General features: G+C 39.2%; 1 protein-coding gene across 1 annotated transcript in view; it reads right to left on the bottom strand.

Moving 5' to 3' along the window:
- Positions 1–11,681: 11,681 nt before the first annotated feature.
- Positions 11,682–26,616, bottom strand: part of TXNRD2 (thioredoxin reductase 2) — a 31,171-nt gene continuing 16,236 nt past the window's right edge. The window contains exons 12-17 of the mRNA XM_040080497.2: positions 25,444–25,580; positions 20,028–20,123; positions 19,732–19,824; positions 18,893–18,964; positions 16,941–17,038; positions 11,682–14,714 (exon numbers count right to left, since the gene is read on the bottom strand). Of these exons, the coding sequence (XP_039936431.1) occupies positions 14,591–14,714; positions 16,941–17,038; positions 18,893–18,964; positions 19,732–19,824; positions 20,028–20,123; positions 25,444–25,580 (620 nt within the window). The 3' untranslated portion in view covers positions 11,682–14,590. The remainder of the gene's footprint in view (positions 14,715–16,940; positions 17,039–18,892; positions 18,965–19,731; positions 19,825–20,027; positions 20,124–25,443; positions 25,581–26,616) is intronic.

The raw sequence follows: 26,616 nt of genomic DNA, 5'->3' as shown, positions 1-26,616 counted from the left end.
GCAGCCCCTGAACCACATGCCGCATTGCCAAGGCGAAGGCAGAGGCTCAGACTTGTGGAGAGAGGGTGTGTGAAGGAAAAGCTGCTCCTCTCTCCCAGCTCTGAAACTGATCTTGCTGCTCTGCAAGGCAGGCATGCCTGAGTCCTAAAAAGCTCAGGAATCAGCTAATGCTGGAAGCTACTGCCGCATTTTCCAGCACATTTAACCTCTAGTCTGGGTCTGGCAAATGCTAGGGTGTGGTGAGATGTGTTGCTATAGAAGTATAAAACCCTGAATAACTACTAGCTGCTTTTGGGAGACAGCATGGCCCTGCAGTTTTCTTCAGCAGAACTAAAGCATATATTGCAGTATTCAATTTTCTTGCATTTGAAGCTGTCATCTAATGTGAAGCATCCTAGGTCAGCTTAAGAACTTAGGTCAGTAGCTGTTAGTGTGGAGAATGAATTCTTATTCTTGATTTTATGAGTAGATTGTGCCAAATCTTCAACATATTAGTGCCAGATAAAGACCTAGCAAGTTTTTAAAATATGTGTTCTTTATTAGCATTAAAACTTTTATTATTAAAAGAGTTATGTTACAACATACATGCATGAGATCCATCTAAACTTAAAAAATAAACTGAAAAAAACACATTCCTATTTTTTTTTTTTTTTTGTGAGTCCCTCTGTCTTACAGCTCATCAGAGCCATGAGTGAGGAAAATGCAAATCCCAGCACACAGCAAAGGGAACTCAGTGATGAAAGAGGGAGAGTGGAATGGATTGACAGTGCCCTGTTTGGGGGTATTGCTGAGAACAAGATGAACCCACTGAAAAAAATGGTAACTTTATATTGAAGCTGTGGGACTTTGGATCAAGGGCTACAAAGAAGGTTAAACTCCCTGATCCAGGCAGCTCTCCTCAGACCACTGCTGTATTTTCTCTGTGGGCTGCAGCAACAAGCCTGAACAATTCAAGTGGTTTCCACCCCAGCCTGGCTGTTCAGCCTCTAGTTTGTAGGTGTTTGCATCTCCTTCCATTGTGTCAGCTGGCTGGTGTTATTCTTCAGAAGGATGCCAGATGGTACTTTAGCCAACCTGATTTCCAGATAACTGGTTTTTGTAGATACCTCTTCAATTAAAATAAAAAATATATGTAAATGACAGGTTTATCATCTGCTAACACATGCCATGGTTGTCTCTCAGTCAATCAGCATGCAGCAGACAGAGCTGCAGACTTCTCTTCCACACCACCAATATCCAGAAGGAAAAAAATCAGTCCATCTGCAAAAGTGATCAGACCCTCGTGCCTCCCGGCATAAACTCCCATTTACAGGATCCAGTGCCCTCTGCTGAGGGGAGCCAAATTAGCATTAACGTGTCCCAGGCCCACAAAGGGACTGTTCAGGTAGAGCAGTGTGGAGCAGAACAGTTGGAAGTTCACCTCCACACTCACTCCTTGTCCCATCTGCCACCAGTGCTTCCAGGTCACTGTAAGGCAGCACATGGGAAATATCAGGGAGCTTGCAAAGGCTTCAGAGCTGTGAGAAGAGGAACGTGTCCCTTTGTGGAAAGGGAAATCCATGTGGACATGTGGTAGTTGTGAAAGGAGCTGGACCAGCAACCTTGGCAGGCTGGAGCCGAACAGAAATGTTGCTGCTTTGCCTTGATCTATATTTACAATAAACTCCTGGGCTCCAGCTCAGTGTTTTATCTGGGAGCAGCCGGCGGCGTTCCTGCGCCCGTGTTCCGTCTCATTGCTGCACTGACATATTTACATGCGGGCCGGGGCCCGGGCAGCTGTGAAAAAGGGGCCATATATCAAGAGAGGAAAAAGGGATGCAAAGATGAATTTTATGGAATATTTTCCATTTTTCTTTGACTTGGTTGTGCGTTTTGCTACGGCCCATTGGGTGCTCACTCAGCACTTGGACACTTCGCTCCGTGCAGTCTCGCCTCTATTTCTAATTGTGTCTACGTGCCAAGCCTAGCCCAGTACCTGAGGCAGCCTGCAGGGAGATGGAGATTGTAAAAAAAGAAGGTGGTGGGCGGGAAAGAAATTTTCTGCCCTTCAGTGGCATATACCATGGGAAAGAAAATCACGTCTTGTTAAGTCACCAGTCTTTTCAGAGTCCTGCAGGACACCTCTTACATTAGAGTGCCAAAGCGAGAGGAAATATTTGCACTAATTTTTGAGAGAAAATAATCAAGTCCCTGTTGCAGTTTCAAGAGGTTGTATCATCTTTGATTTCTTCTCTGGGCAATGAAAAGGGTTAATTCCTCACAGTGTTGATTTAATCCTTTCCTTTTTCCCAGTGGCTGACTAATAAGTTAGATGTGTTGACTCTGTTTATAAAGACAAGCTTTGGACATAATATTAATGATATTGTGTGTGCAATAACATTAGAAAACAAACACAGAGGCCTGGGGAGTCTGAAGGCATCTTCTGGCCTTTCTGGGCTGACAGCACAGAGTGGCCCTCCAACATTTCCATGTGGAAAAACACCATCTAGCACAAAAGAGTTTACTTTGAGTGACCCTCTTGCCTTTCAAAGAGTGAGAAGTCAAGACTGTTACAAGGCTGAAAACTTGTTTTATAAGAACAGGCCATTGCTCATCCAGCTGAAGAGGAGGAAAAAAATAGGATTCCAGAGAAACAGTTGGAAATGAAAACTGGACATTTGAATGGAATAACGTCTGGTGTCTTTACTGGGGCACCGACATCCTAGCAAAGGGTGTAAAAGTTTTTTCCCTTATGTTTTTGCAAGGCAGAGATGAGAAGAGAGCATTGTTTGTTTTATTCATTTGTCTTAGAGCCCCATGAGCACAAAGAAGTCACTGCAAGTACTTATCCAAGTCTCAGGTTCCCCACATTGGGAACTTTATGTTCCTTTGATAGCCCATGTGAGATCCAATCCAGCACACAGAAGTGCTTCTTTCCCTCTACTGTCTATTTAGGGGAGCGAGGCACAATTCCTGTTATGTCACCATGGTATGTTCTGAAAGGCAGGTAGGCCTCATTGGTCACCTGGAGATACTGCTCAGCACAGATGGGTACAAGGCCTCACCTCAGAGATCTGTCAGGCTTTGTGCAGGTGTCCCATCCTGAGTGCCACAATGCAGACAGAATAACTACATGTCCTACTGCTGCTGAACCATAGAATTTTTCTGATACAGCTGTGTTTAAATGGAGCTGAATCAAGGTAACCTTACCCTAGGATTAAGAGCCATCAGTTCCCAGGAAGAGATCTGCTCCACTGAGTAAAATGTCTGTCAGCACTGCAGAAGAATCTCCTCCGATGGTTCTTTGGAACTCTCTTCTCTGGATGGTTTCATTATCTGCACTCGAGCAGCTGAAGGGAAGGAGCACCTGAGGTCATCAAACTCAGAGCTCAGCAGGAGCCTGGCAGGGATCAAAAGACAGTCACCACTTTACACTCGGACATGGGGATCATTTAGTGACTCACCCAAGATCACAGATGGTGCTTATACCAAGAATTAGACCCACCAAGCCAACCAACACCTCTGGATTATTCATTGAGGATTAGAGTCCATTTAGGAGTCTATTTTAATATAAATGTAATATAAATGTAGGCTATGGAGCTATGATGGAATGGTAAATTAAATACTGAGAAGTCTGTCACATCTCTGTTCAAAGCAGGCTAACATTTCATGTAAGGAATTACATGCTTCAGACAGTTGCAATCATCTTCTGCAGAAATAATTTAAGCTTACTTCATCTGTTGTATTCTGATTTAAATTTTTATTGGAAATATAAATACCTATGTCGGTCACCAAACCAAATAAAACAAACATATTGAGTAGGGTCTATTATAGACTAATATGGAAACAAATAATCTGCAAGTCTGGTTTTATTTATAAGCTTATTTGAGTTTTTACTCTAGGCTCATATTAATCGGGTTTGTGGTTTCCACATCTGTACTGCTGATGCCCAGTGCAGACAGCATGCCAAGTCAGACCTGGGCATCCTCCAAACTCTAAATGGAAAACAGATGCCTCAGCTCCAGCTACCTCAAGACAAGCAGGGCAAGTAACCTACCAAGTAACCACAGCGGGTGCAGCAGGCAAAGCAAAACTCTGGGGAGCTCTCGGAGGTGCCTGCTTGCAGTTTCTTGCTTCTGACTTGCTCCAGGGGCAGCCAGACTGCCGCCTGTATTGTATTTGCTCTCTCTGATGATCAAGAGATACCAATTCCCTTCACAGCCTCCCTTTCCTCGAGCTGTAGCTAGGAATTCCCACACTGGACCAGTTAGTTCACAGTGTCAGCTAGTCATACATATTCTAGAGGAAGATGGAAGAACTCCTGCAGATGGTGGTAATGCAGGACGAATTCTTTCCAGAGCCCTTATTTTTAATATTTATAAAAAGCATTTTGAATGTTCACAAAAGCCATAAATATATATAAAAAAATGCCCATGCCCCTTGTCAAGCCAAAATGGATCCAGCTGTTCTGCGGTGCTGGTCTCTGATTGCGGAGAATCCCTGTATTAATGAAAGATGTATAAAGGGAATCCCAAACTGGAAATACGATCTCTGCTCAAAACTGTTCAACTATTAAAGAATATTTCATGGAAGTACATCAACACAAAGCTGATTCTCAACCTGGCTGAGATCCAGTCCTGAGAACCCATCTCCATGAGGGCATCTATTGCAGATATTTTTCAGAGCAAGTTGCTTCCAGACAAACTTTCCTTTGTGCCGGTACATGGCCAGAGTTTTGTGCCAGTGTAGCTACATCATTGCAAACCCATTCCCTAAGGCCCAAGAGAACCTCAGTGCAGCAGGAATGCCAGACCTGCTTCTTCCCCGAGCACAGGAGGGAGGCCAGGATGAGAACTGGAGCAAAATCACATACATGACAGAAATGAGAGAAAAAGAAGCAGTGTCGCTGGTGTAAACACTAAAAATTTGGCAGAGGCATTCAAATGTATTCCTTGTGTACCTTGTGATGGCCATCCAGTAGCCCCTGCCACCTGCAGCAATTATCTCTTTCCTGACAATTTTGACCAAGGGATGCATTGCATTCTGTGCCATAAAATATGCTTTTTCAAGTAACTATAACGTTTGTGTGTTGCTCATACAGCAAACCCAAGATTTGTTTTAAGAATTCAGAGCAGGAAAAGGGGAATATTGGGGAGGGGATAAAAAATTAACACAACCTCAGTGCCCCAGCCATGTGGAAGGGAATCACTCTGTCATCCATCATCATCCTCCACAGAGAACTGCTTTGCCCCCAGCACGGCTGCTCCACTGGCTCCCAGGCAGAGGGAAATTCTGAGGAAACTGAGATGGCAAAAGCTCAGTGTCTGATAGCAGAGGGGCAGATCTGTCAGCAGCACAGAAGGCAGTCATTCCTTGTCGCAGTGGCTGGAGAAAAGAAGATGCAATTAGCAATTAGCTTTGGTAAGAGAAGACAAAACCCTTAAAACAGTTTCTACTGCAGCAAATCAAGTCACAGGCTTAGGAATTAATGGTTCAAAGTCTTGGTTCTTGCTTTCCTAGATACACTGGAAGATGAAAGAGAGAGAGAATTTCTCCTGCCACTTCATTCTGGCTGGCTAAGAATTGGGGCTTAGCCATGGAAAAAGGCCAACCTTGCAAGAGTTACAGGAAATGAGAATAGCTTTGCAGCATTTCCAAGCAAATTCAGCACACCTCTGGATTTGTATTTTCAACACAAAACTCAGGCTTCTCACCCCAGAAAACAAAATTGAGGCTTTTCATTAGATGTTGCATTACTCATTTCCAGGAGAGACTAGATTCACATGATTCAGATTATCTGGAGATGTGCAAGGAATATAATCAACTTACATATGCATAAAAGCAGTGTTTCTGGTGCAAAGTCAGGTATCTTCCTCTCTCTAAGACATCTTGTGTGTGGATTAATTCAGACTCTCAAATGACATTAAAGAACCTTGTTCTATTATTTCATAGTCCACAGGTGCATGAGACCAAATCCAGCACAGCCTACAAGACCTAGCTCAACATCCTGTACAGCACTGCCAGCCATTCTCTCCTCCCCCCTTCCCAATCACTTTGGTTCCTTGTGCCCTACAATAATTTCCTCTTCCAACCTCTCTTCTTTCTCCTTTGTCCATAGCACGCTACAAATTATTTGTGCTTGCGATGATTAATTTCACAACTCACACCTAATTTGACCCTAATAACTTTCCCTGGAAAAGGGACAATTCCTTGTTGATCCAGACAACTTATCACCCCATGAGCACAATAAAAAGGCAGAGCTGGTTATCAACTGGGAGATGCCCATTAATATTTTCACAGGCACTGTCGGGAGGTCCCTTATCAGGTGGGGTGAGAGCTGGCATGTACTCCAGGCATGCAGGGGGAGGCAGATTGCTTTCAGCCTGCAAGGCCACACAATATGGGAAGTGGTGGCTTGAAAGAGGAGTGGAAGAATGACAGATGGTTTGTGCCTGTGCGTTTCTTTAGAGGACACTGGGCTCCCGCCATGGGAACAGCGTGGACAGTAAAGGCAGCGACTCGATGTGAAGAGTGACAAAGCAAGTCAGCCACGGATGGCCCGTGGGAGGCCAGAGGAAATGCACCATTAGTCAAAGTTGGAGGAAAAATAAAATGCGATGACAACTGGGCCATTCATGTGCTTCCCCTTCAAGGACTGACCAGACCCTTCACAACTCAAAAGACTCAAGTATCAGCTTCTTTTTCTCTTCAGCCAGGCTAATGTGCACTGGCAGAGTCTGAGGAACTCCCTTGTCACCTACATTAATTCTTATCTTGTTGTTCTTGGCTACACTTCACTGAAGTACAGTGAGGGAGAGTACTCAATCAATAATGTAGGTCCAAGGGGACACCCCCCTCTGCTGTTCCTAGGGATCAGCATAAGAGCCTAAAGCAAATGTTCACCCAACGTGTGAACTTGGGAAATGTTAGGACTTCCAGAATTAGAGCATAAGACAATGAGGTGGCCTCACAAGGATGTTTAAGCCCACACATGAGCAATCTCATCACTCCAGGGTGGCTTTTTTGCACTTTGAGAGTTTGCTACTCAATACAAAAAGCTGCAAGACCTCAGAGTTCTCTCTCAGTAACCCCAGTGACAAAAAAGGCAGCCTCGCATTTCACAAGCAAATTTCATCAGATATTCCACTTTTCCACTGTCATGGGAACCCTGACGCACTGCTGTTACAGCTTGTGAATCTGATGCATTTTGTCATGAAAGAAAGATGATGCCCTTCAGAAGGTCCAGCTGTAAACACTCACAAATGGTTGAACTCTCATTCTTCAAGGTGGACAATACCACAGCTATGGACAGGATTTATTTAGAATTGCCTCCTCTGGAGCTATGGCCTTTCCAGATTTGGAAAGTACAAGAGAGTTAAAGGAAAGTGCAAGCAGAAAATCCCCAGATGCTCTTATGAATACATTGGACTCTTATCCTGTCAAAAGGGGCTTCACTTATTAACACTTAAATAGGGCTAGAAGTAGCTAAGTGAAATAGAATGAGCCTCTTGCAAAAAGGTGGAACAAGAAAAATTCAAGGATAACAATTAAATCCTTAATTAAGAAAAAGAACCAAAGTCCTGACCTGAAACTCTCAGAAACTCTGGATATACGTAGAATGAACAAGAACAGAAAGGCAAGCAAAGTCTGAAGTGTCAAGAGAACTCTCCTTATTCTCCTGTGTTCGAAATAGATCTAAAAAATTAACTCAGTGAAAAGTAAAGAGGCAAAAATCAACAGTTGCTGCCATGATTTAATTAGATCTTGGTGTGGTGCAAATTAAATGAATTAACAAAATATCCTTTGGCAATCAAAGAGCCATTTCTAGTCTCCAAAGCAGCCTGTGTTTAAATTAATTCCTGTCAGATGGTTAATAATTCCTGCTTTCTACATTACAGGAGTCATTCACCTAAGACAGCCAAACTGAACAGTTCTGTCAGTCTGAACACCCCGCTGCCCAAAGTGTTGTGCCTAACAACATCTTCCCAATTATCCAGGAGTCTATTGCCAGCAGAACATTACTTGACTCCATTTCTCAAAGGAAAATGCTTGTGTTTCCTGATGTTCTCAGCTGTGTTTGTACAACTTGTCTTTGTGTGAAGTTGAAAATTAATGCATTTCCTCTTGGTCCTTTGAGAGAGCAAAAAAAAGGAAGATTATAAAGATTAAATAAAAATGCCAAAGCTCAATCCTTTGGCCCCACTGAACAAAGGTGTTTAAATAAAGATTTCTGAGCTCAACCTCCTGCATAAAGCTAAAAGCTGCTTTCTAACCTGTTGCTCTGACACAGTGTGAACAGAACATTGGTTGGCTGCATTACAGTTCATTCACACATTAGAAAAAGACAAAAGTAAACCAAGCTTTCGGTTTTAACTGTTTTGTTGGGTGTACACCATGGAAAAATGCATTTGGGCCTTTCCTCACAGGGAGCCAACAAAGAAGGGAACATTTATTTATTTTCTCAATCTTTGTTTAAAGCCTGTCCTTTTCCACAGTTTTCTTTCCCTTAATATTTTATTCTACTGGAGTTACATAATATTCTAATAGACAAGGACTTAAAAGGTATCTATAGTTTAGATTTGTTTGAGTTCTGTTACCACCTATCTAATTCCTTGCAGAGCCTTGGAAAAAAGAGTCTCCTTGAGAAAGATTTAAGTAGAGGGATCTTGGTCTTTGGCTTTATGCTGAAACAAGGAAAAACGAGCCTGATTCCCATCTTGCTTCAAAGTAAAGGAGGACAGAAAAACCCAACAGTCTTTCTGGTTTTTGTATGATCTGAAAGAAAAGAGGGCAGGAGGTACAGTAAGGGTATAGTTCATCTTTCCTGGAGTATAAAGGCTTTCCTTAAATAAATGTATTAATATATTGGACATTCTTTATTACAAACTGCTGAGACTTCTACCTGGAAAAATTTCCCCGCACCCCCTCCTTGGAGATGCTGGTTCTGACAGGCTGCAGCTCCCAATATCTCTACCCAGCTAACAATGCACAGCACCTTGTTCAAACAAGACTGGTCTTCATTTCACACTCCCCCCCAGGGAATATCCACTTTTCTCTTCGTACTATATCTTTCTGACTGATGCAATCAGATTCTGGAAACCTGCCTTATTAGTTTATATTCCAGCTTCTTAGGGAATGATGTGAATTTTCCATTGTAGGACCAGAAGATTTTAGATGTGCTAGATCTTGTCTCTAAGGAACAACAGAAAAAGTGGCACACACAGTACCGTGCTCAGAAATGGACTACAGTGAACAGCATTCACTGCACAGAAAGTCTAGGGGTTCCAAAAAAAAGACACTCTCCTCGGTCCAACAGTGCCTGAAGCAAGATACTTTACAATTGCGTTATGAATAAATAAATGTGCGTTTTCTTACTTATTCACCGGAGATATTCTGCTTAATTTCATCATCAGCTCACCATCGTGATTGTTTTCTTCCTAGATCTGTGGTTTCCTAAGCCTTTACACTGTGATGGCCAAAGAGTTCCATTATATCCATTAAGGGTTAGATAATTTTCTTTTGTTTCCCACAGCAAATAGGATCCCATTCGTGTCCCAAACAGAATGTCAGTAGTTGGAATGATGTTTTCTTAAGATGCATATAAGATTAAAGACTGAAATCAGATGCAGTGTTGCCAAAGCCTTTGTAATATGCATGTTTTTCATGGCAAGATGATTGACAAGAATTGCAGTAAGGTGCTGAAGGGGATATTTCACCTGGCCCATCAAAATTCAATGTAGAGGATTAGAACTAAGAAGAGCTGACAATATTGACTTTGAGTACCACAACGGAAACATAATTAGCTCTTTGACATGTAGTGGACAGAAATATTCAATTTAAAAAAAAAATCAGTTAGAGTAATTAAGCTATCTGTTGCACGCTGCCCTGGGAAAAAGGAAAAAAAAAAAAACAGAAAGAAAGAAGGTCTGCTCTGCTGTTTCCTCTTTTCCTAGTAAAATCTAAGTTTGGCACTAGAATAAATGCATACAAACCCAGCCTTTCTGCTGGAAGAACATCAGGAAAACTTTGTGCATTAAAGTAAAAAAAACCTCTCTTAAAAGAGAGCACACAGATCTGAAAGAATGAAAAAGTCAATGAATTTTATACGTTTGCGTATTGCAAGTTTAGGTATTGCAAAACAAACTGTCTGCACTATGCTTATTAAAGGCATATTTCATTGCCTAATCATAGATGTCTATTGTACCTTTTATGTTTTGAATCATAATTGCAGCCTGTTCCCCAACTGTAATAATGAAAGACATTTTGGCATATGCTTATATTGATTCCCCTGTAACAAAGCACTTAAGAGACATACTTGCAACCTACTGAAATTAATGGCCAGCCTTAACTTTGAGTACACCGATGTCACTGGCATTTATACAAATGGCAATTTATATGGGCACAGAATCGCCTACTTTGTTAGACTCTTCAAACTCAAAAGTCTTTACAATACTCAACTGCTTTGGTCAGAAACACTATAGCATCCATGGGTTTTATGTTTTTATCAGAATAACCGTGCTAGCAAAAACATAATTTAAAAAAACCAAATTCTATCTGTTGTACTAAAGTATCTTTTCTAGGTCTGGAATAATCTAAACTGTGGAAAGAATTTTCAGTAGATATAACAAAATACAGTATATGCACAAATGGGAAAAGGCACAACTTAATTGTACATAACGCCTTGAGAACAAGCTATCATTAGGTATAATATAGATGATGCACTAAATTCTATTCCAAATTTATTTTGTCTGTATGCTCGTCTGTTATTCTCTTTGCTCTGGGATTAAGTATTATATGAAAATAAGCAAAAAACAATCAAGAATTATGCTTACCTTATTCCTTTTTTTAGCCACTGTTACTAGCTATCCTAATTAGAACCTGCAATGAAATATTTCAGGAAATTAAAGTAGATTAAAAATGCAGAAAGAGAAATGCCTTTACATAGAGCAAAGTCAATATTCATTCTCAGCATCAAATCCAGGGCATATACTGAAGCAATACTAAACTAGCCTGTTTCAGAAGCTCAGTATCACCTGACATAATCGGTTCTTCTCATCAAAATCAGTGGACTTAAAGATATAAAAGAAAATTGAGATTAATTGAACAGTGTACTCACTTTTTTGACAAAGAAGTTCCTCAGAGTTCTAAATATATTTTGTTAGTCATTTCTCTATTAATTTTCTAGTATTTTTACCTAGCAGTACCCACAGCTACTAATTAGCTTTGTAGCTATGCATTTTCTCCACTCAGTTCTAGTTTAAAGCCAAAAGTGAACAGCTCAGGTAGAATACTGTAGCCCTGTATAATGCTCTGACTGCACTCAGGGAGTTTACTCTTGACAAGATTTCAAGAAGAATGTCAACATGCAGGGACAATGAAAATACCTGTTAGACCTCGTTAGCAATATCTGAAACCATACTTACCGAGTCTATAGGTCCTCTGAATTTAAATTTAAGAGGCCATCCAGCCTGGAAAAATCTCAATGGTTATTCAGTTTACACACACATAGATACAGAGAGGTATCAAAATTTCCTTAATAAAAGGTCTGAGTCTGTCTACTTCTTCATTTCCTTAATACATACTTCAACCAAGAACTCTTAACTCAACTTAAAAACCAAGAGAGACAGCATTGAGATCAAAAAATATATCTATTGTAAGCAGAAATCATACATACAAAATCAAGCAAGTGCAACCACACATTTACTAGAAAAAATATTCTTTATTCATTAATTAAATCACAACACAATAAATATTGGGATCACATATAAGAGGGACCCAGCAAAGCTCAGACTTGTTTGCACCACAGTGTGGTTTGACAAACAAATCCTCATCAGCTGGCATCCTAAGAAGCCTGACTACATTTTTTTGTACATTTTCACATGCAGTCAATAAGTTGCAATGTACATCCATTGTTTAAATTTACATTAGTCAGGCTTTTAAAAACAATTCTTAAGCACCATCCCTGGTGAATTCTTCAGGAAAAAAAGCACAATCACAATATTTGTCATTTTTCTGTCTTGCTGTTGATTCTGACATTATTATGTAGGTGGGATTGTAAGTTTAGTTTCACTTCAGGGGGCAACTGCATTTTCCACTAAATGAGGAACAGAACCAGGCTGCTGTTGAAGAGACAGGAACAATTTCATGCAGGCCACTCAGCAATTCTAAAACCAAGACAGTTCTGTTTTGCCTGAAAACCATGACATGCCTTAGTTTCACACTCTATATACACTGAGGACACATTTCCTTGAGATATCTCTATTTGCTGTCCCAAATAATTAACTTGAACTTTATGATGACTGAAATTAACTCATCTTTCCATTGATTTGTCTGTAGGATGCAGCAGTAGGGCAGAGAAGAGAGGCAGATTTTACATGGTTAAACACCAAAGATTTCATTTTTGGGAAACAAAAGGAACTATAACAGACAATCACTGGAAAGAAAATTTTGCATGCGTAAACCTCAGAGTTTTGTCAGAGATGAGCTTTTTCTCACAGCAAAATCTCTATTAGGCTGTATCTTCATATTTTGAAATATAAAGTAAAACATTTTAAGAAATCCTAATTTACTCTGAACTCCTTTTTTGTAAACAGCTGAGGAAAATCTAGCAAGGATTTTGGCTGCATCATACTTATAAGGACCTTTATTAAAGGCAACAGAAACTTCTGAATGTTTTCATCCTCTCTTCTAAAGGCAGCTTCAAAAATCAGGCATTGTTTCAACAACACTTCCAATCCAAATATTTCTTGTCAACTACAAACTTATAGATGACTTCACACATGAGAAATGGCATCAGCAGCTCTGATAGGGAAGGCCACTTGGAGTCCAACAGCATCCCTTCTTCCTAGTTTATGGACCAAAAACATGGACCACAAAAAAAAAAATCAGGAAAATTTGCAGAGAAAACATTTAGGATTTCTTTTGTTGTTGTTTAAGTTAAAAAAAAAAAAAAAAAAAGAAATTTAATATTCTCATATCAATGAGAGTGTGATAAATGCTGTTAAGTCCTATTTTATAGGAAAGTTTTGATCCCTTTTGTCTAATAGTTTCTCAGACTGGTACAATTCTCGTGGTAAAAATGAAATTCCCACTTGAAACACAGCCATTTGTCTGTGTTGCTGCTGCAGTGAAATACCAAATTAAAACAGCAGATATATACATAATCATCAGACTATTCTTCAAAATTACAACAAGTTTGGAATGAAAATAACAAATTGCACACATAAAACACTGGTATCAATTAACTGCAAAAAGGATATATTTTGTTTCACCTGAAGCTGGTCTCTTCCAATGTGCATTATTTTGCTGTAAAGGGTGCAAGAATCTGTGACTGTGCTCATAAAATATTGCAACTGCGACTGGGATTGAAATTCAGTGCAGATGGGTTTGTGTTTGCCTTTGTCAGGCTACCTCCTTAACAGGGCTCTGCACAAGAAGCTTCACTCTCCGATGTGTTCTCTCCTTCCACAGATGAGCCAGCACCTCCCCCTTCTGGAGAACACGAAAATCAGCAGGAATTTGCAACAGGATAATGCTTTCTTACTCGGGCCAGTACACGAAAAAAAAAAAAGGAAAAAGTTGCAGATGATTATTTTATATCTTTGCTCAGGGCAGGACCATTTCTCTTCTGCACCAGTGCTTAATGTAGTTCCCTTCAGTAACAGTGTTTTATTAAAGCCAGACAAAAGTTCAGATACAGTCTCCAGCTCATCAGTAAGAAAGTCTTAAAAACAAACCAAGAAAATATTTCAGTGTCAGCCCTATTTCTGCATTCTATAAAACAGAAGGTGGATTATTAGAGGGTTTTACTCTACTTGTCAGCTTAATATACACTGTTGAAGCAGTAATTTGTGAGATGGGTCAATTTAGTTTGGACTGACCTGAATTAAAAATCTCAGGAGCAGGCAGAGGCGCCACCATAAAATCCAGCTCTTCCTTTAGCACCTCTGAGATCATTCCTTCTCAGTCCTCACCATAACACTGTGACCAGGCTGCTGCTGATTAATCCATTGTGATTATTCCAGCAGCAGTACAGCTTCAGGTGGTTTGCTATTAAATCCCTTTACATATGACATTTTAAAGGAAAAAACCCAAAGATGACTGCTTTGTCCCACTCCAGCAACTTGTTTCCACTAGAGAATGCAGAGTCTCAGAGTTCAGTATTGGGATCAGTAATGAGCAATCCAGGCATACAGGACAAAGCATCCCACCAAACTTCTAAGGGATGCCCTGTGTGATTTCCAGCATCTTCTGCTGGCACTCAGTCATGCCAGCAGGGAAACCCAAATGACAACTGCTTCACCTGTACATGGCTCAGATGTCACAGGCTTTAGTTATATTTGCATATAAAATACTGTGATTATTCCCTAGCTCACAGCACCTCAAGAGCTTTAGGCACTTTAAAAGAGAGATTTGTTGCAGGACTACACTGGTTTTAGAACTGTGATGGTGCAAGGAAAAATTTCTGTCTGTGAGAAAAAGCTCTCTACAAGGGGAACAAGAAAGATTCCTGTAACCTGAACCATTAAAGCTATTTCAACTTTAAGTGCCCCTTTCCTTTACAAATATGTTTTGTGCTTTTTTTCCTTCTTTCCAGGGATGGCATTTAACCTCAGCAGCCTGTGACTGTTGCATCCAGGCCAGAACGCTTTGTAATGTGCAGCTTGGTAACCTCTTCAGCACAGGTGGGGTGAATGCCAACTGTCTTCATCATCTGAGGATACGTGGCGCCACATCTACCAAAAAGCAATAACAAAATTACCCACAAAGTCAAATGCTATTCAACTGAAGCAGCTAGAAGGTTCTAAAACATCAAAGTAATTCTGCTCTTGTCCATTTGATCGGGTAGAGGAGTTGCATTTGTTCTTCAAACAATGCTATTATTTCTCAGGTGCTTACACAACATGAAGACGCCCAGCTTCCCAACACTGAGGTAGGAAAGAATTGTCATAAGAGTTGAGACAGACAGAATTAAGCAATTTACCCTAAGTCACAACTGAGCCTATGGCAAAAACATATGACAAAACTGCAACCTTCAGCTTTTCTTGTACATACACGTGTGTTTCACTAACTCCAGATGGAAAAAAATGCACACATACACACAGAGGAAGAAAATCTCAATTAGAACCGTTGGAAAGAATCTGCTGAAGGAAATAATCCCAGAATATTCTTCCATGAACTTAAAGTCTCTGATGCTTACACTGAACATATCAATGTTATAAGCAAGGGAAAAAGAAGTTTCTTATTTGAAAAAACAAAATAAACAAGCAAACAAAATCCACCAAAACCGCTTTGTACTACAATCCCACTTGCTTAATTCCTTTACTTGTCCAGTAACATTCTTAAGACTTGATGACTTTCTTTAGAACTGCTGTTCCTGGCAGGCCACGCTGTAAGAATAGCTGAAACGGCCCTGAATTGAAGGATTGTGTCAATCTCTCTATGGAATAATGTATCTCCCTCTACAAAATACAGGGAAGGAAGCCATAGATGCCTCTAGTGTCTCCACTTACATCCAAAAAAGCACTGACAAGCAAAAGATCTTTGCTGACCACAGATGTTACTGGAGTGCTGGGTGGGGAGAGAAGATGAAAACTCATCCTTCGAAGAGGCTGAAGCAAGACCTAATATTTGACAAAGGATAAGCACAACTTTTACAGTGGGGGTTCCACATTGAAAGCTCTGGATTTGTGAAATGCAATAGAAACCAACACAGGAATCTGACCTGCTGAAAACCTCTTACTGTGGCTAAAGTTTTCATTTCCCTCAAGCAAGGCAGAAAAGCACTCCAGTTTCATGTGCTTCCTTTTCAATGGTTATTTTGGATAAAACTTCAAAACAATGACATCCTAAAAAATGTAGTTCTAGAATCTATACCACTTGGTAATTAATGGACTACAAACACATGTTGAAAATGTGTACCGAGGGTACACTGCAATCAGTGATTTCCAAGATATTCCTCACATGATGCTTGCGGTCCTGCTTTCTTAATCCTTTCTGCTTTTCATTTATAATAGTCACTCACAACTGCAGGACTAAAACTGCAGTAAAATGGTGATCAAATTGAGGAAAAGGAGCTGACACCACAACTGGCAATGATTTATGATGTTCCAGACTACCTTCTTTGAAGAGGGAGTTAAAAATTACAATTTTGCAATGTAAATATGGGAATTGACATTTCTGAAGATGTGAATCAGCAATAAGAAAGGGAAAGGAAAAAACAAATAGGAAATGTAGCACACAAAAAGCATAGCAAGAATTTTCCATTTAACCAGAGAGGACCTTACTCCTTCAAATGGAGGACTTCTATATTAACATTTGAGCAAAACCTTAAACAAGATCAGATCACAAAGGTTAAGTTTTCAATTGCAATTATCAGGTCGCTTCAAACAAAAGTATCTTCCCTCTCCCATCATCCTATACAAGTTTCTTTTTTACTACACCATATTTAGCTCATACCCCAGCAATATAAGAATTCATGCAAACCGTGCTGAACTTTTAAGAAGCCGTGGCTGTGCAAATTTCAAGATGAGATTAGGAAAGGAAATGCTTGGCAGGTGTAAACAAGGGTTTTTCTGAAAAGTACAAATACATTTTTAAAGAAGTAACTTGCAAAACTGTATGGTGATTTCCTATCCCGTGCATAGAATGCAAAAGAAGCCACACTGAAAAAACTATCATTAGTTAAGTTAATGCTTAATTCTGTTTTTTCCTTTATATCAAATCAAGAATATTTTTTCCTCAGTTGTTCCCTAACTATATCCACTATTACAGTAACTAAATCCAGTACATCTTAATGAAGAACTGCAGTATTTTTAGTGAAAATAGGCACAATACTCCACAAAAGTAACAAAAAGCATGCATTCTTTATAGTGTTGCCAAAACTAGGCAGCTATCTTTTATAATCTTACAATAACTTAAGAAGCAGGCTTTAGAAGCTAGAGACATTCTTTTGTACTTACTTGATTCCAAGAGCAAATCCTTGAATAACTTCGCCTGCATTTGGTCCAATGAAATGAAGGCCAAGTATTCGTTGCTCCCTCTCTCGTAAGCACACCATCTGAAAACAATACATCACAAAAAGATCTTTTCTTAGAACGCTTAAAGATAAGACATGAAGATGAATTAAATGAAATTGGAGTGCCCCAAGATCCTAGTTCAGCTGTTTATTTCCAGTGTGTCAAAATCTTATGCACTTGCTTAAGTCTTACTGACTTCAATAGGTCTTACTCTTATTGTCCTTAAGCACTTTCCTGAACTGAAGCTTTATTAGTGAATTTCTTTCAGACTTGAGGGAGCCACTGACAACAGTAATTTCTGGTGTTGAGTACTTTGTTGTTTGCCATTTGTATGAAATCCTCAGAGTACTTTCTGTGGCCTGGTGACCAGACCAGTGCCCTTTTCCACTGAGTGGCCACCTCAGCCCTTCTCCAAGCCTGTGCAGTTGTTTTCATCAGCTGTGTTTTCACAGAGGACCACTACCATTATCAGCTGTATTTTCACAGAGGACCACTACCATTATCAGCTGTGTTTTCACAGAGGACCACTACCATTATCAGCTGTGTTTTCACAGAGGACCACTACCATTATCAGCTGTATTTTCACAGAGGACCACTACCAGTTCCAGGATATTTTGTGCCTTTGTGACTCAGTCAGTGAACACTTACAGCAGCATGTTTGGTGAGATACATTTAGCGCATGGGGCACATGACCTAAAAAGGAGTCGAGCCTCAGAAGCAGCCAAAGATGAAGGTTAATAAGCATCTAGGAGAGCCTGAGTCATTGCACACTTAACTTTTATTAGAGAACTTAATGAAAACCTTTTAGTTCCTGTAAGGACACCATCTTTATAATTATGAAAAGAAAGTCAGTCTCTCCTTGCATCCTCCCATCAAGCATTAAATGATCACTAATCTACTAAGTTCTGCTATTCAGTAAAAGCTTAAATTCTTTCATCAGGGATGCCAGGAACAGCAGCAATCCTGATGTGGGACTTTAAATATTAAGGCATTTTAAAGGAAAAATTCTTGCAATAGAGTTTGAAAGACTCAAGTTAAATGTTTATGTTTTAAGAGTTTAGTAAGGACTATATTAAGTGTGATCCAACAATATTATGCTGTTACTACTACTTAAATATTTTACTCTAATTGACATAATTCAAAGGAAATACATAAAATTTAATATCATCATCTTTGTTACACTGGTACCTGGTAAACATTTTCATAATTCAGAGGTGGCAAAATACAGTCAGAAAAACTGATTGCAATTATTGACAATGAACATTCCTTACATAACAATAACAATATAATTTGTATAATATACCTGATGGACACATTTATACACAAAAAGGCTGTTCCCTGGGGATAAGGAGAAAAGGAAGAAAAAGAAAACTATGATCTATTCTACCAGTACTACACTTCATCTTAGATAAGATTCTTTGCTCTAGGCAAGAACATCAAAAACCTTCCCAACACTGAAGGAACTGGATTGCTGCAGAAGGCCCTTTTCAGGTCTGGCACTTTGGTCTAAACCAGGAGCTTTTTTGTTTTCATAGGCAGAGCCTGAACAGTAACTGTAGTTTTGTAAGCCTTATGCTTAATTTTTGAAGGTATCATACTTTTGGCAAGAGGTGTCAATATGAATATTACATGTAACCAGTTAAGAGCTTTGCTGGGAGAAGCAGAGATTGATCTCTGTAGAGTATGAAGTATTTCTTGGGACCTTAGTTCAAAGAATGTATTTATCAGCAGAATGTCAGTTCTGAAAATGCTAATATCTGTAAAGCAATTTCAAGATGTCTGTCACCAAGAAAATATCCATCTTGAGATGTTTTTTGCCAAACAGTGCTCCTTAAAGTTGGCTGTACCATATCTTGTTTTAAGTTAAAAGCAAGTTAAAAGCCCACAAAACTCACTTTCATATAGCATTGAGTTGCATCTCTTTCAGCCACAGTAAACTCTAAAGGTTTGTAATATGCATGGTACACCTGGCAGGAAAAACAATAACATTTTGTGTTAGAGAATACTGTTAGGTCAAAACCTGGTATTTATTACTATAATAACTACTATTACTACATTTTTATACCTTTGTACAAAAATAGATTTATTTATAACCTGTTAGTTATTTTAAAGAAAAATAAGAAGAGCACAGTAAGAGCTTAACACAAACCTTTTTCAGAGAATCATTAGATTAAAAACAAAACTGAAAAAACCCTCACAAATAATGTTACTCAGACTAATGCACCAAATTAAAGGGAAAAAACCTAGCATTTTTAAGCTTCTCCCAAAGGTTCAATGCCTTGTTTACTGAAAATAATGAAATTCAAGAATGTATCTATAATAATGCATCCCACAACAAAATCCAAACTGTAATTTTTGCATTCTGAATAGCAAATTCTTATTTTCTCATTACTGATTTTCCCTGGGGCAAGTGAGTAACACAACATATCTTTTTAAGGCTAACTTGTAGAAAGTAACAATCCCATTAATTAATGATGCTGCACAATGTAACTTGCACAAATGGCAGCTACTTTAAAGCTGTCACACCCTATCAGTGATTTTAAGCTCAATAAGTAACAGTTCCCATTGTGACCTGCTGCAATACTATTGAAGTTCTGAGCACTTCTGGAGACACCAGCTCCCAGTAAACACAGAACTTCGGGCACCAAAAGTTTGACCTGATCGAGCAGCGAAAATTCTGCCTTTCCCCAGGGCTTTCCACACACCAGCTAGAAAATTAAAAATGTTTTTGTACCTCAATGTTATCCGATCCGTGACGTTGCACAGCCGCTTCTTCTGACAGGCCAACACAACCATACTCCAGGGGAGTGAAGACTGTGGTGGGCACCTGCTCGGGAGGAAGCAGAAGATGTTGCTGCTGAGCCACGTGCAGCCACTTGTGCACAACTGAGAGGTGCAGCTCGGGCACGCGCCTCCGCTTTGGCTGCTGTCGAAGCGCCGCTCCAGGTGACAAAGGGCAATTCTTTAAAAATTATTTAAAAGGAAAAAGCCAAAGGTTGCTCTTACTGAAAAAAAGACATAACAACTCACGTTGTCATAGTCCATCAGCTCCGAAGACTGGCCGAAAAGACGCTGAGCCAGCAGTTTTCCCGCAGCTATTGCTGTGGGTGTTAATTCAGGACGGCCCTAAGAAGAGAGCACAAAGATTTGTTTGAACTTAAGGAGAAGCAGCCTCCAAAGATTTCTCCTGGGACAATGGTCAGAAGAAGGCAAAATCACTGAAATTCCAGCTTGGTAGCCAGGGCTCCAAATAGAAAAAGCAATACTAATTTCTGTCCAAACATGCTTTAAAGTCTGAGTTTAGTATCTGTCTCAATGGGGGGAAAATGTCACAAATATGTCAAATCTTTATAGTTTATCATGTCACCTCTTGAAAAGCAGCACATAGTCACATGCTGACTGTTCACTTCACCCCTTTTCCCCAAAGTAAGCCATGAGGAAATTTTTCAAGGTATCTTTTTGAAGCAAGAAGAGCCTAGTTTAAAGCAGCAGTGTTTTTATAATACCACACCTTTAAAAAAATTTTGTCTGACACATTTTCACAGAATACAGGCACAAAACCTAGCTATTTGTGGACACTGTTACTGACTTCCTCTGTTGGTCCTGTTCTGGAAAAGTGGAACACTCTTTTGCTAGTGGTAGCACTGTGACCTAAAGGGTGAGCTGGTCCTGGTCTCAGGCTCTGCTCTTACAGAGGGGCTTGAAAGAGATTCTATTGGCAAATGCAAACCTCCTGCAAGTGAGAAATGGAACGACAGCAGGATATGACCAGGATGTGCTCCAGTTCCAGCCATGAGTCCTGGCTACTTTTTATATCCAAACAGGGCTGTAAATGTGCCAGAACCCCAATAATCTGAGTGCTGGCACAGCACCACTGGAGCATCAGAGCTGCAGAGCTGGTTTTAAAAAACTTGAAAGTTTTTGAAAATTGAAGTAAGGTATTTGCAAGGGAATATTTTCAAGCCCCAGGAAGAACAGTCCATATACGTTAATAAGATTGAAAAAAAAATCCATAAATCTAATAAAAAACCCCATCGGTTAAGAGTTCATCCAAGACATGTCATCAAAATGCTTGTCTGACAGGAGAACAGAGGTCACAAATTCAGAAGGAATGATGTGGAAATGTAAGAAAGCTGTACCTGAGAAACACTTTTGTGGCACAACATGGAATGCTTTACAAAATGTGTGAAGTTTTGATTCATACACGTCCCATTTAGATACAACACTTGTCACACTCCTGCAAAGCCCCACTTGGAGTCATTCAATAAGCTCTTAAAACCAGTTCTCAGCAGAAAATAAAACAAGGATTCCCCATCACACACATTCAAAGTTTTTCACTTTTTTCCATGATCCTTAAGTTTTTACTGGAATCCATTCTTCTTTACCAGCTTATCTTTTTCCGTAGGTTGGTAGACCGACTCTGTACGTGGTATTAGCTACCATTTTCTTCAGTATATAGACCATATTAATTATCTACATATTAATTGGCATCTAGGCTTCTATCTGTACTGATAACCACTTAAAAGTTCAATTGCAAAAAAACCAATCTGAAACATTTTATCTAACCTGATAACAGCAATCAAAATTGTAATTGTTAATTAAGGCTAATCTATTTTTCCTCCACAGCTCATAACAAATCACAAAGCTGCAAGTCTATATCCCTTTTTCCTTCTAACATTCATCAAGTCACAATTTCTCAAATCCAGCATTTTGATTTTCAAGTCTCTAAATGTAATTTACCAGATGAAATTTGTTTTTTTCTTGCACACAATTTGCCTGAAACATGCCTGCCAATCATTTCTGTAGCAGGAAATATATGTTGTTTTGGCATTCCAGAAATGAATAGAAGATTGGAACGAGAGATAAAATTGTGAAAGCACCGCCATGCATTCCATAAAACCCAACTAATTACTAAAACATCCATGCAGATAAAGCCCAATTCCTCATAAACAATGACTTAAAGACCTTCCTCGGTAAATATTTGAAACGAACATTCACTTTGCAGTCATGTGTAGAACTACTCTGCTGATAATTATGGATATGAATTGTTCGTAAGAATCCTCCAATGGATTATACATTTAACCGAGATGGTCCTAGGAGAGTTTAAAAAGCTTTGAAGTAATGAGTATTTGTTCTAACACAACTCTTTCTGGTCTCATTACTATTCAAAGCAACATACTGTACATTCCACTTTCTCCACACATCTTTGTTGTAGCACCCTTTGAAATATGACAGATGTAGAGAGGCCTGACCATGTGATAAACCTTCTTCTGAGAAAATGTCTTTATAGTGTGTGCCATGCTTTTCAACAGGAACACTACTGGAGGAAGGATTTTAATACACAGAGTTTAAATCAGCACTGAAAAAAAGAATTCAAACTAAAATTCCAGCTTGATCTTCCTGATCCTGATTACAGAAGATGAAAATGCTGAAATGCAGTTTCACCTGCCAGTTGAAAACAGTATTTTGCCAAAACTTGAATAATGTTTTTTGAGGGTACACAAACTGACTGACATCTGGGAGATTTTTTTTTTTTTCCAAATGAAATCTTGGGTAACATTAGGATTCCATTTGTCATACAGGGGTGCAACAAGACACCCATGCACACACAGATTCCCATTTGTACCAGCTGGGTGGGACTCTCAAATGAAAACAGTCATTCTGAGCAATCAGGAAACTCAGCTGCCCCCTGTCTCACTCCCCTTCCAGCCAGGGCACTGAATTCAAACAAAAAAAGCAGTTCTTGCTATTTGGTAGCAATTCAGTGTTTATTCAGTGTGGAGTGGTAAAGGAGGGAGGAGGGCTTGGGAACTACTTCCAAAATTAGAGCAAAAGCACTTTATGGTAGCAAAGAAACTCTAACAGGGACAGCAGAGCAAAGAGAAACCCTGAGCAGGAACCCTGAAGGAAAAAATAATTTTTATAATGATTCTTAGGGATCATTGATGCTCACTCACAGGAAACAAGATTCCCCTTCCTGTGCTCTTTTGGTCAGTCACACCCAGAGAGTTCCACAACCAAGCTCTGCAGCTTTGTGGTTCTTAGCAGGACGCCCTTGATTCTTGTGTGTTACTTTGAGACAAGTACCAACAGAGAAATTTCTTTCAGTGCTGGTTCCCATGCCAATGACATGTATTACCTAATTTTATTCTGCTTAAAAAAAAAGACTAAACCAATTGAAGCATTCAAATAAAATTAACTTCACTGCTTCGCAAGTGGAATTACACAGGTCACATTGTGGTGGAGTCAGATAACATAGTGGCAATATTTCTTTTTATCTCTAAACACTTCAAATGCACGAGGACTATATGATGATCTCTTTAATTCCCTGCATTGAGCCAATATGCAGATAAAAGCTTAAGGGAATATTCCACAGAGCACTGACAATTTTTTCGTATTTTCCCCCAGTTGCACACTGGGCACTGCATAGAACCGTGCTGCTGTTTTTAACACTTATATTTAGAAGTGTCTATTGAACCACTCAGGTTCAAAAATCTGCACTAATAAGGACAAAAGCAGGAAAAGGAAATAAAAGTTTTAACAACAAAATGAAAATGACAAATAAATTAAGACATGGTTTTTTAGATCCAGGGTAGGAAAGAGGAGAGGCATCCTGCCTCCAACTTTAATTTTTTTATTTGACTAAATCCTCAAAGGGCAGAAGACAAAAAGCATCCAAAAGGAAATGCTCAAAATAACACTGCAGATTGGCAGCGAAATAAGCAACAGAATCTAAGCCCTGCCAGCATTGCCTCTAACACTGCTTCTTGGATGAAATTAAAAGAAAATTTGGGAAAGCAGGAGGCCAGCCAAGGCATTTTTATCAGGGATAAGCAGGTGTAGGAGGTTGTTGTGAGCAGAAGGTGGACTTTAGGAAGTATCTGAGAGCAAGAAGTGTCAAGTACAGAGGGAATCTGAAATGAGAAGAAAGGAGAGGAACTCTACAAAATCCCAAAGCTCTGAGTGGACAGGACAACAGGACAGAGAAGTTGTGCAGAGTAAGGGGAAAAAAAATAAAGGAGAAATATCTGAGAAGGAAAGAGTTTTAATACAATTTAAGGGGAAATGGCAAGTCCACATGAAGATGGAGGCAGACAGGAAGAAACACATGTCTACACAGAGGGAAGAGGTCAGGAGTGGTCAGCAGATTTATGAGATTTAAGTGTCTCTGGCAGCTCTAGAGCCCAGTCAGAAGTTTGCAGGGCTGTTCCCAAGACATCATTTAATCTGTTACATCTCTTCAGCAATTAAAAGCACCTGTAAGATCTATATATTTGATAGATCTTTAAAATATTTTAAACAGCAGAATGAGAAATCGTTTAAACTTCTCTAAAATTATGCTATATATACTGTTTGGATATTGCTACAGTTTTTAGCTTTACCAGACTCATAAGGGAGATGCCTGCACTACAGGAAAAACAATCTTGATAGAAAGGCCTCAATTCCTTAAAGTTCAGTAACAGGTGAGAGAACTCTGTATCTTGCAATACCGGCATTGCTCTGTATTCTGCATATTGCCCAAACTTTCCAGACACAGCAGGCAGATAATGACAACATCCTCCTGTAACTCCACAGTTCAGAATCCAGATAAACATTTTTTATGAAATCAACATGTTTGAGGATGCCCAACTTACGGCAGATAATCTGAGCTCTTATGCAGAATGAAAATTGGCAGACTGAAAGTATTTAAGTGCACATTTATCATGACACATTCTTGTCATATATGACTACAGATTATCAACAGCACTAGAATAAGACCACAGAATCTGGTTTTACCTCTCTAACAAGTAAATTATTTTGCTTAAGTTATAATGTTGCCCTCTTAAAACAAACAAACCAAACAAGAAAGTCACACCCCTCATGTTTATTTAACATACTCATGCACAAATCATGAACAAAAGTCAAATGCATTCAATATTTTAGGCAATTACTTTTTCTTATTCTAGAAGGAACTACTTTTGTCAGAAGCATTTTTCATCAGGGAGCTGAAGAGCTGTTTTGTGATTAGTCTCAATTAACAGCCAGAATACCCAAAATGCAGTCACAGAACCTGCCATGGTCATTCCCAGTAAATGTACTCAGCTACAAAAGGTAAGAACTGCTTTCACTCAGCATTCACAGGCACTATGAAGTCATATGTCAAAAGTGATAAAAACATTATTAGAAAGATAATAGGAGTGATAAAGACATCATTATTAGCCTCTGACCAATGATACATTCCCTGATAAACATCAGCAATAATCTCTCATGCTGAGATACTTCACAAGATCCCTGTGAAGGAAATTACTGACCCAGGTGGCTGGCATAAACACTCCAGCCCTGCCAAGTGAAAAAGTGCAAAACACTAAGATATACACTAGAGCACGACTACATCTGGGGACTAGTTATTAGTCAGGAACAAAGTTGGCTTCCTGTTATTGTAAAATAGTTTATGTAGACTCAGTACCTCTGTTATGTCTCCAACTGCATAAATGTGAGGAACAGAAGTAGCTTCACTGGCATCAACAATAATCTTTCCAGTTTCAGAATTAGTTTTCACTCCAACTGTCTCCAAATTGAGAGTTTTGGTGTCAGGGGCTCGACCTTAAGGACAAGAAAAAAGAAGATATTAAAGTAAAAGCTCTCAGAAAACTTCAGCAGAGTTAATCTAAAAATCTGGCATCCTCCATTCTGGATATCCAAGAACTTTGCTCTATTTCATAGCCCAAGCAGAAATATGAGAAAACCTATACTGGGAAAGCTGCAGGGGTAGAAAGCATGGATATGACACTCTGTGGGAAAGGAGCTCGATCACTATTGCCTTTGCTCAGACATCAGAGGGTGATCCTTTTTAAATATGGAGGACAACACACAGTGGAAAAATACAAAACCCACATGCTTTCATATTTATTGAGCATTCTAAATTCAGTTTCCTAATGTAGCACAAATATACCTATAAAAACTAAGTAAGTTCTACACTGAAAATTTCCAATAAACATAAACTGAACGGTGCTCAATGTCAACAGTGTGTTGTGTATTCTTTGTGAATAAAAATTATTAATAAAGCTGTCCAATATGAAACATTCCTGAAGTCCCTGTTTCTCGAAATCTGAATACAGTTATCTTAAAACATTATAGTTCCCTCAGCTTAGATGAAAAATTTTGTCAACTTTGCTCTCAAGTCCTAAGTGCTGATTTAGTTATCTCAAACTGTATTTTAGCTATTTCTGTAGAGTTTAGAAACATTTTAAATGTATTTAAAAACAAATTACACAATCCAACCAAGCCCAGATTTTATTACAGCTTCCTATTCCAATCATATCAAATTATCTCATATTTTAAAAATATATCTTTGTACTGTTTTTTACATCGTTACCACTTAGATCACCAAAGTCTTAACAGCACTACACTGAGCTTTCTACAGAGTATGTGAGGAAGCAATTCCTGACCCAGAAACTGGAATCTTAAATCCTATCCAACTTGTTTGGAAGTTAATAAGCACAGTGAAATTATGTGGTAATCACAAAATTTTTAACGCTACACAGGATCACATAGAAAAAAAAAATGCCTGAGTATATCCAAATTAAGGAAATTTTTTAACATTGTGTCTGTTTTAGAGGCTTTACATGAATATGGATAT

The sequence above is a fragment of the Hirundo rustica genome, chromosome 17 (assembly GCF_015227805.2).
Source record: "Hirundo rustica isolate bHirRus1 chromosome 17, bHirRus1.pri.v3, whole genome shotgun sequence".
Taxonomy (NCBI): Eukaryota; Metazoa; Chordata; class Aves; order Passeriformes; family Hirundinidae; genus Hirundo; species Hirundo rustica.
Note: the sequence above shows the minus strand (reverse complement) of the source record. Positions and strands in the feature narration are given on the sequence as shown.